At 36.1% G+C, this 16094-nt stretch overlaps 1 protein-coding gene across 1 annotated transcript in view; it reads right to left on the bottom strand.

Annotated features, from left to right (window-relative positions):
• Window positions 1–6869: 6869 nt before the first annotated feature.
• Window positions 6870–16094, bottom strand: part of LOC122403464 (neuroligin-1-like) — a 145332-nt gene continuing 136107 nt past the window's right edge. Inside the window, exon 7 of the mRNA XM_043406991.1 lies at window positions 6870–8380. Within this exon, the coding sequence (XP_043262926.1) occupies window positions 7294–8380 (1087 nt within the window). The 3' untranslated portion in view covers window positions 6870–7293. The remainder of the gene's footprint in view (window positions 8381–16094) is intronic.

Here is a 16094-nt window from a genome sequence, read left to right as displayed (position 1 = left end):
ATTAACAACCAGATTCATTATAAAATTTGAAGGTGCCCAAGTCCATTCGACATAATTTAAGATGCTTCAAATTGAAAAAAAACAATACTGAATTTATTTTACATATCTTTAAAACACTTTGGAAACATAATTTATGCCATTCAAAACATTTTTTAACTACATAACGTACAAAATTACAAACATAAATTTATCACAAAACAATTTACTACTCATCTACATTTTGTGCGTGTGAAAGGGATTTGAAGAAATCATGATGTTCCGGTGGTATATATCGTAATAGGTCAGTTATGTCTTTGAATTTTGCTGTTGTAATTTGTTTGATATTTTTATACAGTGGTGTCGATACAATATTTTCGAACTTTCTTGGTCTACCCCGACTTGGTAATAAATTCAGGACTTTTAAATTTTCATTCTCATTCATTAATGTCTTATAGAAAATTTTATACGGTTCATTTCTGACAAAACGCATCCAACATATTTTTAACCAGTTTATTGATTCTCCATCAGAATTCTTTACCCTTTTAAAAATTGCGTCTTCGAATAATTTTGTTGATACAAAATCTTCTTGTCTCGTTTCATTTACAATAAAATTATTACCTTTCCGACACTTTTTAATAATCTTGTAATAATCTCGGGGAACGAACGGTAAATTATTTTTTTTTAATGACATTTCTACCACGCGAAAATCTCTATCATTTGGTAAAGACGAATGTCCTGATATTAAAAATTTGCGATCTATGATTTCCACATTATTTTCCAAAGTTTGGACAATTTTTAACCACATTAAAGCTACTTTAATGTTTCTATTTTGCCCAGCGCACATGTCACTGTAAGCTATAACGTGTCTTTCACGTCTTAAATTTTTAACATGTTTTAGGATGCATGAAACAATTTCATGAGCACCTCTGGATGCAATAGTTTCATCCCAAACGTGCATGTAAACATTAAATATCTTGATTTAAGTATAAATGGAGTCAGGCCACTTTCAAACTACACGGTTAAATTATTGAACTAACTCTGAAAACTTATGTGTCAAGAATGATCGTATTTGCTCGGAATATAAGCAACCTGAAATGCTTTACTGATAAATAACACGAAGTTGTACATGTAACCATGGTAACCGGAAAAAATTGAAAAATGGAGTTAGGCCACTTTCAAAATAAACGGCTCATATAGAAATTAAGAAGCATTTATTATACAAACGTACCGCATGAGGGTCACGAAAGTGTTTTAAATTTTGAATTTATTGAAGTAAACATTGTTTTGCTTAAAAATATGTAAACATTTGTAAGTTGATTCCGTCTCTAGGCATCGTATGGTAAATTCTATGTCGTTAGTTGTCGATTATCGTGTGTTCGGTGACAATGAATTCAAAGAGAACAGAAACGCAAATATGCGAAAAGGAAATTATAGTTTTTTATATTTGACCCATCACCATATTGGTGCTTTCGAACGGAATATTTTCTAATCCTGACATTTTTTCTATCATACAAAATAATAATTTAAAGTGATCAAGTTAGGTAAAATACCCTGTATAGTTAAAAAATGTAATAATTTAATTCTACTGTGACGTAAGATAAATGCAACAAAATTCCGCAAGAATTCGTTAGGTATTTACGTTTAAAAAGTTTTAATTAAAATATGAGAACTATTTGAATGTTGAAAATACGAGGTTTGAGAAACACTGCCGTGAGCTGTATTAATTACACGACAAGAGAAGAATAATTTCCGTGGAAAGAAAATGTCAGACGTACGGTGGCTCGCGAAAGTGTTCGAACGCATGCAAGAAATAAATGAAACGAAAGAGATATTTATGTTAGAGTTCAGTTTCGAAGATAGCATCTTAATAGCTATTAGACACAAGTATCAGGATAATATGTGCAAAATTTCAACTCGATCCAACAGTGTATATTGAAATTAAGAAGCATTTATTATAGAAACGTATTGCACGAGGGTCACGAAAGTGTTCGAACGCGTGGAATTTATTGAAGTAAGTTTTGCTTCAAAATATGTAAACATTTGTAAGTTGATTCCGTCTCTAGACATCTTATGGTAAATTCTATGTCGTTAGATGTCGATTATCGTGTGTTCAGTGACAATGAATTCAAAGAGAACGAGAAACGCAAATATGCGAAAGGGAAATTATAGCGAGGATGCACAAAGATGGAAAATCGTATCGAGAAATAGCTAAGTGTGTAGGTAGAAGTGTGTCCACTGTATTATAAAAAAGTTAAAAATTGAAGGTGCAGTGATAAACAAACAGCGTGCAGGCCGACCAAGTTAAGTGCAAGGGAACAGAAGATTGTTGTTCGCGAAATTAAAAAAGATCCGACTATTTCGGCAAGAAGACTTGCTCAAATGGTTAGCGAGGATTTTGGAAAAATTGTTCACCCCGAATTATGCCGCGGAATACTGCGGAAAAATAATTTTAATGGTAGAGTACCAAGGAAGAAGCCATTCATCGTTAAAGCGAATAAAGCTAAACGATTAAAGTTTGCAAAAGAATACGAAAGTAAAGATTGTAACTTTTGGAACGGAGTTATTTTCCCCGACGAAAGTAAATTTAACATATTTGGGTCGGATGGACAGCGATGTGTGTGGAGAAAACCGAATACGGAAATGAATATGAGAAATTTAACTGTGAAACACGGAGGAGGTTATGATTTGGGGGTGCATGGCAGCAAATGGGGTAGGAAATCTTGTATTTATAGACGGTATTCTAGACAAGGCCAAATATTTACATATTTTAAAAGAAAGTGCTGTCAAATTAGGCCTGTTAGAAAATTTTTACTTTCAGCAAGATAGCGACCCTAAGCACAAAGCTAAGATTGTGCAAGATTATTATATAATACACCAGCTCAAAGTCCAGACATGAACCCCATCGAGCATTTCTGGGCCGAAATCGGTAGAAGATTAAAAAACCACAATATTTCATCAAAGGATGGATTAAAACAAAAGATATTACAAATATGGAATTCCATTGAACCCACAGTGACGGAGAACTTGGTGCACAGCATGGGACGACGTCTAAGTGAAGTAATTAAGGCAAAAGGAGGTCCAACCAAATACGAACGTAGTGAAAAATGTAAATTATTTCTTCCGTTCGAACACTTTCGTGACCCTCATGCGGTACGTTTGTATAATAAATGCATTATTCTTCTTAATTTCAATATACACTGTTGGATCGAGTTGAAATTTTGCACATATTATCCTGATACTTGCGTCTAATAGCTATTAAGATGTTATCATCGAAACTGAATATCTCTTTCGTTTCATTTATTTCTTGCATGCGTTCGAACACTTTCGTGAGCCACTGTATATAATAAACGTGAAGTGACTCACCTAAGCTCGACGAGAATTGTCCTTGTAAGCATCCTCCAAAGAAGAAAGATAGAATAGAATTAGGGATGGACCCCGGACACTCTCCGCGTTCCAAGCGTCACCCACATCGAATATAATTTACATTTTATTTCGTCCACCGTGTTCACGCCATTCTTACGTTCGCTCGATTCCCATTTTCTCGCACGCATTCCGCGATTCTCTCTCACTCTCTCGAATCTAAGGACACGCGCGATTACACTGACAAGAACTCCGACAATTCACCAGATTCATTAGCTAGCAGGCTCCATCATCCATAACCTGCGGTTTCGCTTGATCAGGTCCAGTCCCCCCGGTTACGACTTCCTCTCGCGTCGCGAGATCCCGAAAAGTCGAGGTCAGACCCTACAATTCCTCGAATAATTCCACTTAGTGCTCCGACAAATCCGGATAAAGGAAGCCCGAGGAAGCCCAGGCCTCCCAGCGCGTTGTCTTTTTGGTTCCTGAGATTATATCAATCCCCTCGTTTCACAGCGTCGAGCGTCGCGACGACCTCCGCCGGCGATTCAACTTCTTGTATGGATGCTCGACGAGCCGAACTCGTGGTTCTCGACGTCCCGTTTTTCTACGAAACTTCCCCGTACCGCTGCCCCTCCCCCCGCCATCAAAAGAAGTCGAGTCGAGGTTTTCGTACGATCCTAGTCCTTCAACGGGGACGGGGGAAGTTCTCTAAAGGATCCCAATAGCTCGATAAAGGTCAACGTTCTCGATCTCGTTAATCCCGAAGAGCTCCGAGCAGCCGAGGACCTTGAAATCGGCCGTATCGTTTCCACGATAAACCAAAACACTTGCGCGCGATTAACGATCGACGATGACATCGTTGGCTAGAATCCTCTCCGACACTGACACGCTCCCCTCTCGGGCTGATCCTTTTCTGTAAGAAACACTGGAAAATGTTTTCATCGAATTTCCATCGAACATCGAGCGACGCTGTAACGCGTTCGCATCGATCGAGTGTTTCCTGGCGAGTACAACGCTGTTCGTTTCAATAGCCCCGGCAAATTACGTTTTTTTTTCAAGAAATTATACGAATATGAAAAGTAGGGGAAATTTAAATTTTCAGAAAACTACAGAATTGCACTTAATATTCAAAAATACAGGAAATATGTACGTGAGATACGATTTATTGTATTTGAGGGTCGAGACAACTTTTTATGAAGCTCCCATTTTGTTTATTCTATCAACAAAAATATAAATTTGTATAAAGAACCGCAGTCTATTTGTTTGTTACGCTAAAGTGATTCCATTTTTCTTTTTATTTGTTGTCATTGATTTTTGAAGCTCTTTGCGACCTTTGAATCAATTTTTTGGGGGAAAAAATACTAAACGTGATTATAAAATTGTGTGTAGGAGTGTATTTTTCAATATTTTGTAATATTAGTGTGTTTTTCGTTGGGCAAAGGGTATATTTGTATTTTTCAATTTAAAAACAAAAGAAAAAACTGAAGTACCACCTTAGTACACTTGTAGAAAATTCACAGAAAATGGAAACTTACGAATTAAACATGGCGGACACGTATAGATTGAATGATAGCCAAAGTAGTCGAAAAAATGGCTGAAAATACACTTGCAATTCAATTGTGTCGTCTATTAATATGTATTTCATACGTTGCCCTGTTCTTTATGAATTAAAAAATTCAAACAAGGAATAGTTTACAAAAATGCCAATATTCTGTGATATTCATCCAAGCTGCCTTTATAACACTTATAAAAGGCAGAATATTTTCATATTGCCTTCCATCGTTGCAAATTTCTCTAAAAAACGATCTCCATGGATCGTCAACGATATTTAAATTCAGAAAAATGAAAAACACACGATGACTTTAATATATATTTTACAATATATTCTCAATATTTTCTAATATATACTCAAGAATATTTAAACGTTCTAACACAAATAAATTCCATTCAAGTATAAAATTTTTCAATTTTAAAATGCTATTGCAACGATATTAAGTGCTTTTAAGACAAGAAAATGTCATAAATGATATTTAAACGATATTTAAATTCAGAAAAATGAAAAACACACGATGACTTTAATATATATTTTACAAAATATTCTCAATATTTTCTAATATATACCCAAGAATATTTAAACGTTCTAACACAAATAAATTCCATTCAAGTATAAAATTTTTCAATTTTAAAATGCTATTGCAACGATATTAAGTGCTTTTAAGACAAGAAAATGTCATAAATGATATTTAAACGATATTTAAATTCAGAAAAATGAAAAACACACGATGACTTTAATATATATTTTACAAAATATTCTCAATATTTTCTAATATATACTCAAGAATATTTAAACGTTCTAACACAAATAAATTCCATTCAAGTATAAAATTTTTCAATTTTAAAATGCTATTGCAACGATATTACGTGCTTTTAAGACAAGAAAATGTCATAAATGATAATAAAACATTATAAACTTTGTTATTAAATAAAAATATAGAACGAAACTGAACTTATTTGTGTTATAACTCAATATTTTCTTGTTTCCCGAATCTCTACTGAATCAATAAATAAATAACAGAGTCAACGAATAAAATGTTTATTTATGATAATAATATCTTCATTCGTGATTAAACTAAACTATCAATTCCTTTCACCATTTAGTTTTCGTAGTTCAGCTTCTACCGTCCATTTTCTTTTTCAATTAATTCATTGACAAACACGTTTTTCGTCTATTTAGTTCTTTGAAACGTTCCCTCGAGCTATAGTAAACAAATAATACGTATTTACAGCAACAATGTTCACTAACGTACGAAACATCGATGGAAGCTACCTTTGACTTCCATATTGACATAAAAATAAATAATATTTTGGAGAAATAACCCCCTGTATCCCTTAGTACTCCTAAACTTGATGTACATACGTTTCCTATTTTGTCCATAATTTATATACACCCTTTGATTAAAATCAAATTCATTTCAAAGATTGCATCGAATTAAAAATTTTAATAAAACTTCCATCTCAAATTTCCCCAATTGTCAATAAATCTATAGAAACTATCAATAACTTTAACATTTCTACCAATTTTTTCCATCCAAGTTGTTGCTTTCCATAATATTCAAAACAATCTGTCAGGAATAACACATCGATCATTAAAAGACAGTATTTTATAACTAGCGAGGTTTAGTAGTGCAAACAATTTCTTCATCTACTCATCAATGTGATTAGAAACTTCTTCTGCAATGCTCATAACACGCGCCATTGCTATTACGAGGCATATCCATCTTACGTGATAAAAACATCGTATAAAACCTCTAACCGTTCACATAAAACAACATAGTACATCCGGGGCTATTAAAACGAACATCACTGTACTATTGGAAGACGAAAAGTTGACACTACCCACGAGCTAAAGGCACAAGAGGCAAGGGGGATCCACCAAATCCCCTCCACTGTTTAAGTTCTCGACCTCGCGATCGCCTCACCCAATAATAACCAAGAACCTGACGAGTGGAGGGGATTAAACGCATCCCCCTTGCCCCTTCACTCTCTGAGTTCCTAGGTAGCGTGGCATCATGTCGTCCCTCAACAGTATATCGAGCCCCTCGCACCGAGTATCGAGATTCTCTCGACGCCATTGTGCTTCCGTTTACACTTCTGTCTTCGTTAACCCGCCACTCTCGATCACGCTACGATGTTGTATAATCTTCAGCTACGGATTCTCTCCGATAAAATTCTAAGAAACCGCGAGTACACATCTTCGAGACTGTTGCACGCTGTGCACCGTAGGCCTATGCGCGTCTTCGTCGAAAAACTCTTTAAACATCTCAAATCCATGGCACGTTACGTTGCTAACCGGATGACGCCGTTTCCGGGCTCATCTCTATCGATTTCTGATCCAACAACTCGTCAGCCAGGATCAACGGATCGTCTACTGCCAGCAGTAGCGGCTAGTCTCGCTCAAACGGAGATCTCTTGAATTTGAACACGTTTCTTGGCGCTGCCAGGTGTACCAGGTTGCCTGAGGATCCCCGGACAGGACAGCGCCACGTTTGGCGCAGGTGCCTTCGGGGGCGGCGGCGGTTCCGGCAGATTATCGTCGTCGATGTCGTCGTCGCTGCTGTCCCCGTCGTCGTCGTCGTCGTCCATCCTGGCAGTGGTCGCGTCGATGCATGGCGACGGCGTTCGCGTACGCTGCACGCAGGGGCTCATGGTGTACAGCGGAGGCTCCAGTATCCTCTTACCGCCCCCTGGCGGCGGGGAGCACTGGAACTCTTGCAGCTGCAGCTCCAACTCCTGCGCCAGCTTCGTCTTGTGAGGCGGCGGACTCGAGGACGGCGAGTTCATCAGGTTCAGAGAGGACAGCCTCTGTTTACCGGACATCTCGATCCCCGAGCAACCTGCTTCCAAGAACTCCTCCTTCTTCTTGTCCCCGAACGCGGACGACAGACCGCCAGTTGCGTTCGAGACGTTCCTGTCGCGCTGGTGATAAATACCAGCGAAGATCAAGATGTTCAGCAGCAACAGGAACACTCCGACCGCTATGGTGACCGTGAGGGCGGTGGTGTAGCTCTGGTAGTGACTCGATGCTAGCTTCCTCAGGAGATTGTTGGGTCCTGGGCCCAGATTGGGGTGTTGCAACGTTCTGGAGGTGGTGGTCACCGTGGTAGCGACCGTCGCGTTCGGTGTGCACTCGGTGGTCGATATCACGCTGGACACCGAGGACGGTTCCGTCGGCGATGGCATCGGCAACGGAGGCGCCGGCAGCGGAAGCGCCAGAGTCTGTGGACGCACCGCGCCTTCGTAAAGACTCGAACTTTCGGACAGGTGATGGTGACGCATACTGATCTCGTAGCCCGGTCGATGAAGCTGGGGCAACAGATTCAACCACAGGGACATCTTGTGGCCCCTGTAATGCGACCGCATCTCCGTGCTACGGCCTGCCTCCAGGTAAAGTTGATTTATTGAATCGTACGAATCCCAGAACGGCGGACTGTTCGGCAGCCCGTCGGATCCCGATGTCAGCGGGCTGGCGCCGTTCGGGTCCCTGAAACATTCATTGCACGGACGTGACGCGCTATACGCGTCTGGGATGGTACGATTTTGGGCTGGAGATCGTACTCGAGGCCAATCGTGCGCGGATACAAGAGAGACAGAATTTCACGGACGTGTATCTTCGTGTTTCGGATTTTTGTTTCTGTTGTTTTTAGATTTATAGCTACGTTCGTGGCGGGACAAAAAGAGCACATGCGTTTAAATATTGCTGTTTTATGGGACTTTGGTTTTTAATCTATAAATCTAACTCGTGACTGCTACAAAAAATGGGTTGCATAAGAATTTAATTGATTTTGGGAGACAAAATCTGATGTGAGTTTTTCTTTGGATGGACACTTAGAATTGTGTGATTCGAAACACGCTTAAATATTGCTATTTTATGGGACTACGGATTTTAATTTATAAATGTAACTTGTTAACTACCACAAAATAAGGTTTGCATAAGAATTTAATTGATTTTAGGAGACACAATCTGCTATGAATAGTAAATTTTGTAAATGGACACTTAGAATTGTGTAATTTTTGCAGATCATCATTTGCACCAAAAAATATAAGAAAAATTGTTTCTTATAGTGGATGAAAGTTGCAAAACTAACGCAAAATTCCAGATATTACGAAGCCACCATTTTGTCCAACATTTGCAATTGATGAAATTTTCGGCCACCCCTGCGAAAATTTTAATGGAAGATTCTGGAGGTCAAAATAAGACGAAAATGAAGAATACCAATTTGTTGATTGAGGCTTCGTTAAAAAGTTATAGAAACATTTCTGGCCACACGGTATATTTTCGGTAAAGAATTTTTTTCTCGAAAGTGTGAAGGATTTCGAAGGTATATGTATTCACCAAAAATGATTGTAATTGACCCCTGCAACTGAAAATAATTTTTCCAGAACGATTTGAAATTTTGTAATTTTGTCGAAAAATTTATCCACATTCCTGAATTTTTTTCTAGAAAATGTGAAGAATTTCGTAGATATATGTATTCACCAAAAATGATTGTAATTGTCCGCTGCAACTGAAAATAATTTTCCAAGTACGATTTGAAATTTTTTAATTTTACCGAAAAATTTGTCCACATTCCTGAATTTTTTTCTAGAAAATGCGTAGGATTTCGAAGGAATATGTATTCACCAAAAATGATTGCAATTGACCCTCGCAACTGAAAATAATTTTTCCAGAGCGATTTGAAACTTTTCAATTTTGCTAAAAAATTTAGCAATGTCGATTTTTCTTAAAAATTTGTTTTTATTTTTAATAAATTTGTTTGACGTTATACAGAAAAGATGTCTAATACTTTTTTGTAGGTACCCATGGGCTCTGCTTCAACAAAAAATTTCAATGAGATATCTTTACTATTGTAGGAATTATGGTCGTTTGAAAATTGGTCCAGTTTTATTTGATTTTTCTCATTTTTCGATATTAAGGAACAACTTTTTCAATACTGTTAGAATTTCTACATATTCTCCACTAAAATGCGCGTTATTTGCCTTTTGAAACATTTAAATCCTTCAATCCGTTCAAAAGTTATGACGTTTTAAAGATGCGCATGAAATTTCGGGGCACCATTAGACATTATATTTTCGGTAATGAATTTTTTTCTCGAAACTGCGTAAGATTTCGAGGGTTTGTCTATTCACCAAAAATGATTATAATTGATCCTTGCAATCGAAAATAATTTTTCCAGAATGATTTAAAACTTTTCAATTTTGCTAAAAAATATAGGCACCTAACCCCCTTGTCAATTTGTCTTAAAAATTCGTTTTTCATTTTTAGTAGTTTTGATTGACACCCTACCGAAAAGTTGTGTAATACTTTTTTGTAGGCACCCATGAGTACTACTTTAGAAAAAAATTTCATTAAAATATATTCACTATTATAGGAGTTATGGCTGTTTGAAAATGAGACCATTTGTTATGGGGTTTTTCTAATTTTGCGGGGTCAAGGAACAACTTTTCCAATACTGTTAGAATTTCTACATATTCTCCACTAAAATACGCGTCGATTGCCTTTTGAAACATTAAAATCCTTCAATCCGTTCAAAAGTTATGACGTTTTAAAGATGCGCATGAAATTTCGGGGTAACATTTCTGGTCAGACATTATATTTTCCATAAGGAATTTTTTTTCTCGAAACAAGTTAGAATTTCGAGGGTATGTCTATTGACCAAAAATGATTGTAATTGCCCCACGCAACTGAAAATAATTTTTCCATTACGATTTGTAATTTTGTAATTTTGTCGAAAAATTTGTCCAAATCCCTGAATTTTTTTCTCGAAAATGTGAAGGATTTCGAAGGTATATGTATTGACCAAAAATGTTTGTAATTAACCCCTGCAACTGAAAACAATTTTTCCAGTACGATTTGAAACTTTTCAATTTTCAATTTTGCTACCACCTGTCGATTTTTCTTAAAAATTTGTTTTTCATTTTTAATAAATTTGTTTGACGCTCTACAGAAAAGATGCCCAATACTTTTTTGTAGGTGTCCATGGGCTCTGCTTCAGACAAAAATTTAAATGAGATATCTTTACTATTGTAGGAGTTATGGCCGTTTGAAAATTGGGCCAGTTTTAGGGGGCTTTTCTCACTTCACGGGGTTAAGGAACAATTTTTCCAACATTCTTAGAATTTCTACATATTCTCCACTAAAATACGCGTCGATTGCATTTTGAAACATTAAAATCCTTCAATCCGTTCAAAAGTTATGACGTTTTCAAGATGCGCATGAAATTTCGGGGCACCATTTCTGGTCAGACATTATATTTTCGGTAAGGAATTTTTTTCTCGAAACAACTTAGAATTTCGAGGGTATGTCTATTGACCAAAAATGATTGTAATTGACCCTCGCAACTGAAAATAATTTTTCCATTACGATTTGTAATTTTGTAATTTTGTCGAAAAATTTGTCCAAATCCCTGAATTTTTTTCTCGAAAATGTGAAGGATTTCGAAGGTATATGTATTGACCAAAAATGTTTGTAATTAACCCCTGCAACTGAAAATAATTTTTCCAGAGCGATTTGAAACTTTTCAATTTTGCTAAAAAATTTAGCAATGTCGATTTTTCTTAAAAATTTGTTTTTATTTTTAATAAATTTGTTTGACGTTATACAGAAAAGATGTCTAATACTTTTTTGTAGGTACCCATGGGCTCTGCTTCAACAAAAAATTTCAATGAGATATCTTTACTATTGTAGGAATTATGGTCGTTTGAAAATTGGTCCAGTTTTATTTGATTTTTCTCATTTTTCGATATTAAGGAACAACTTTTTCAATACTGTTAGAATTTCTACATATTCTCCACTAAAATACGCGTTATTTGCCTTTTGAAACATTTAAATCCTTCAATCCGTTCAAAAGTTATGACGTTTTAAAGATGCGCATGAAATTTCGGGGCACCATTAGACATTATATTTTCGGTAATGAATTTTTTTCTCGAAACTGCGTAAGATTTCGAGGGTTTGTCTATTCACCAAAAATGATTATAATTGATCCTTGCAATCGAAAATAATTTTTCCAGAATGATTTAAAACTTTTCAATTTTGCTAAAAAATATAGGCACCTAACCCCCTTGTCAATTTGTCTTAAAAATTCGTTTTTCATTTTTAGTAGTTTTGATTGACACCCTACCGAAAAGTTGTGTAATACTTTTTTGTAGGCACCCATGAGTACTACTTTAGAAAAAAATTTCATTAAAATATATTCACTATTATAGGAGTTATGGCTGTTTGAAAATGAGACCATTTGTTATGGGGGTTTTCTAATTTTGCGGGGTCAAGGAACAACTTTTCCAATACTGTTAGAATTTCTACATATTCTCCACTAAAATACGCGTCGATTGCCTTTTGAAACATTAAAATCCTTCAATCCGTTCAAAAGTTATGACGTTTTAAAGATGCGCATGAAATTTCGGGGTAACATTTCTGGTCAGACATTATATTTTCCATAAGGAATTTTTTTTCTCGAAACAAGTTAGAATTTCGAGGGTATGTCTATTGACCAAAAATGATTGTAATTGCCCCTCGCAACTGAAAATAATTTTTCCATTACGATTTGTAATTTTGTAATTTTGTCGAAAAATTTGTCCAAATCCCTGAATTTTTTTCTCGAAAATGTGAAGGATTTCGAAGGTATATGTATTGACCAAAAATGTTTGTAATTAACCCCTGCAACTGAAAACAATTTTTCCAGTACGATTTGAAACTTTTCAATTTTCAATTTTGCTACCACCTGTCGATTTTTCTTAAAAATTTGTTTTTCATTTTTAATAAATTTGTTTGACGCTCTATAGGAAATATATCTAATACTTTTTTGTAGGTGTCCATGGGCTCTGCTTCGGACAAAAATTTCAATGAGATATCTTTACTATTGTTGGAGTTATGGCCGTTTGAAAATTGCTCCAGATTTGTTTGGTTTTTCTCATTTTACGGTATTAAGGAACAACTTTTTCAATACTGTTAGAATTTCTACCTATTCTCCACTAAAATACGCGTCGATTGCATTTTGAAACATTAAAATCCTTCAATCCGTTCAAAAGTTATGACGTGTTAAAGATGCGCATGAAATTTCGGGGCACCATTTCTGGTCAGACATTATATTTTCCATAAGGAATTTTTTTTCTCGAAACAGGTTAGAATTTCGAGGGTATGTCTATTGACTAAAAATGATTGTAATTGACTCCCACAACCGCAAATAATTTTTCCAAAACGATTTGAAATCTTTTAAATTTGTCCACCTACTCGAATTTTTTTCTCGAAAGTGCATAGAATTTCAGGGGTATGTATATTAACCAAAAATGATTGTAATGGACCCCTGTAACGAAAACTAATTTTTCCAGAATGATTTAAAATTTTTTAATTTAATTTTTTAACAAAGCCCCAATCAACAAATTAATATTCTTGATTCTGAATTTATATTAAAATTTTTGCCAGGTGTGGCTAAACACTCGTTATACAAAGTATCAGTGTCGTAAAATTACTAGTTTCAACAAAATAAATTCTCAAAAATGACATTAGAGGTGCCCTGTTTAGATCAGAATGCTCCCTTAATTACTTCGCGTCCGCTGATAGTCTTTCATTGTATGGCAAACGAAGAACCAGAAACTTGAACGGAAATTGCGTTTCGAAATTGAGTTTACCGGGGAAGGCAACTTTCATCGAACCAGCAGGTATCTTACGACATGGTGCGGATGCTAGCGCAGCCGTTTCACGTGTTTTCTATGTCCACCCACGCCAGGCACACTCAGGATTTTCCTTTCGTGAAAAACGAGCAACCACTTGGCTCTGAAGGTAGAAAAAATAGACGAGAAAACAAAAGAAGAAAGGACTAAAACGTTAATTTCACCGATTCGAGGGTAAAAGAAAAGCATTCTCCGAGAAAGATTCTCCGATCGAAGTAAGCTGTGATCAAACTGTTTAATGGTTAATCAATCGCAATCTGTTAGATCTGGAAAGAAATTTTAGTTGTAAAATAGCACACAGGACCATTAACAAAATTTTTGAACGCGGAAACCAAATCTATTGTTTTCTACTCCATGTGGATAAATATAATACATATACGAGGTCTGTTAAAAAAATAACCGAACTTTTTTAGTTGTGTGTTTGTGTTTTATCTTTTGATAACTTCTTCCATAGTGTCATAAATTTTTTTGAAAATCTACGCTGGTTAATTTTTTGATTATGAATGACTCGATTTTGTAACTCCCACTACTATAGTTTATTTCAATCCTGCCTCGAATTCCTGGATTTTGGTCATTTTTCTACCATCTATAAATTTACGCTCGAGGAACGCGTGAAACTAACGTGGAAGCTTTGAGGGGTTAAAATTAATGATACGCTCGTTCCGTCTAACTATGTTTACGTAAACCGTTCATTATCGAAAATCAACGACTGCCATATTTAAAGTAACGAAACACAAATTTTACAATTTTTGTAAATTCATTAGTAAATGTTGAATAACCAGAATCTGCATAGCAACATACGTGGTCTGTTAAAAAAATAACCGAACTTTTTTAGTTGTGTGTTTGTGTAGCGTCGTAGCAACGAACAGTTGACAGCACTGCAATTGTCATAATCTTCCGCGTAACTGACTGTTTTATAAATTCTTTATATCTTATTTAGTTTCCGAGTTATTGCTATTTGAGTGCAACGTGCTTCACTGTTCGTCGCCATTTTCGCAATGTCCGAGTTACGAGAGCAACGATGCAACGTGAAATTTTGCGTAAAACTGGGGAAAACATTCACGAAATCGTTTGAACTTTTCGAGCAAGCTTACGGAAGTGAAAGTCCAGTCTTCTCCAGTGGGTTAACAAAGGATCTCCACGCCAAAAAAAAGCACGACAAGTTCGATCCTCCGTCAAGGCGATGCTCACCGTTTTTTTCGATTTCAACGGAGTTGTGCGTTTTGAATTTTTGCCTCAAGGTCGAACAATCAACGCTCAGTACTATGAAGGCGTTTTAAAAGGGTTGCGCGAAAAATTTCGCAAAAAGAGACCACAGTTGTGGCGGGACAACTCATGGTTCCTTCATCATGACAATGTTCCTGCCCACTCAGCCTTGTTAATTCGCCAGTTTTCTGCCAAAAATCAGACGACTGTCCTCCCCCAACCTCCCTATTCCCCAGACCTTGCTCCCTGCGACTTTTTCTTGCTCCCAAAATTAAAATCAGTGCTGAAAGGACGCCGTTTTGACTCAATCGAGGACATCAAGAAAAATTCGTCACAGGCATCGAAGGATGTTCCAAAAGAAGCTTTCCAGGAATGCACCGTAAAATGGAAACATTCACAAGTGTGTGAATAGAGGGGAGTACTTTGAAGGAGACGAAGAGCAATAAGTTGTACATTAAATAAAAAAAATTTGTTTAAAATAGTTCGGTTATTTTTTGAACAGACCTCGTATATTCAAATTGAAACGTTATTAAAGCATTTAAACGAGAAAAATCACGATTTTAATCGATTTCTTCATTTAGATTGCTTTTTTGCCCACATTGACGTTAATTACGAGTTTACTCGTGTTTCCTAGTAAACGCGTTTACTATCACTCTATATATTGAACGCTGTTAATTACATGAGTATCAAATAAGGTGATACCTAATTAAAACTATGCACCAGTGATAAACAGAATTGGTTAATATTAATGCTTCTTGTCTTAACACATTACCGACCGATAGCCTATTAATCGACTTTTTTACCGGCCAACACTTACCGACCGATACCGTATTAATCAACTTTTTTACCGACCAACGCTTACCGACCGATAGCCGATTAATCAACCGCTACCGGTCGGTAAAGTGTTAACAGTGATCATTAGCTACTGTTATTATTTACATATCTATATTTCACAAGTTTCAGATTACTGTGAATTAGGGACACAGAGATAAGCCTATAGAAATTAATGCATTTTCATTAAAAAATATTATTACAAGCTGTTTTCTCAGAAACCAATGAGGTGAAATCATCTTTTTTCGACATTTTAACGTTCTTTTAAAATTCTACGCGAGATCCAATCGCCAAACGATTTATTTTAATTGCCTGGAAATTCATGCGTATCCGTTTGGTAACAACCGAATGACCAATTTAAACTATAGCAACAATTATTGCAATCCTTATACAGGTTTCTCCAAATACAATGTCACATCTTTAAATTGAAATAAAACACAAACTATCTGAGATATTTCAGGTTTCTTTATTTTAACATAAAGTCCACTTCG

This window comes from Colletes gigas, unplaced genomic scaffold (genome assembly GCF_013123115.1).
Source record: "Colletes gigas isolate AHSC1104 unplaced genomic scaffold, ASM1312311v1 Colletes_gigas_Sc00054, whole genome shotgun sequence".
NCBI classification, from domain to species: domain Eukaryota; kingdom Metazoa; phylum Arthropoda; class Insecta; order Hymenoptera; family Colletidae; genus Colletes; species Colletes gigas.
Note: the sequence above shows the minus strand (reverse complement) of the source record. Positions and strands in the feature narration are given on the sequence as shown.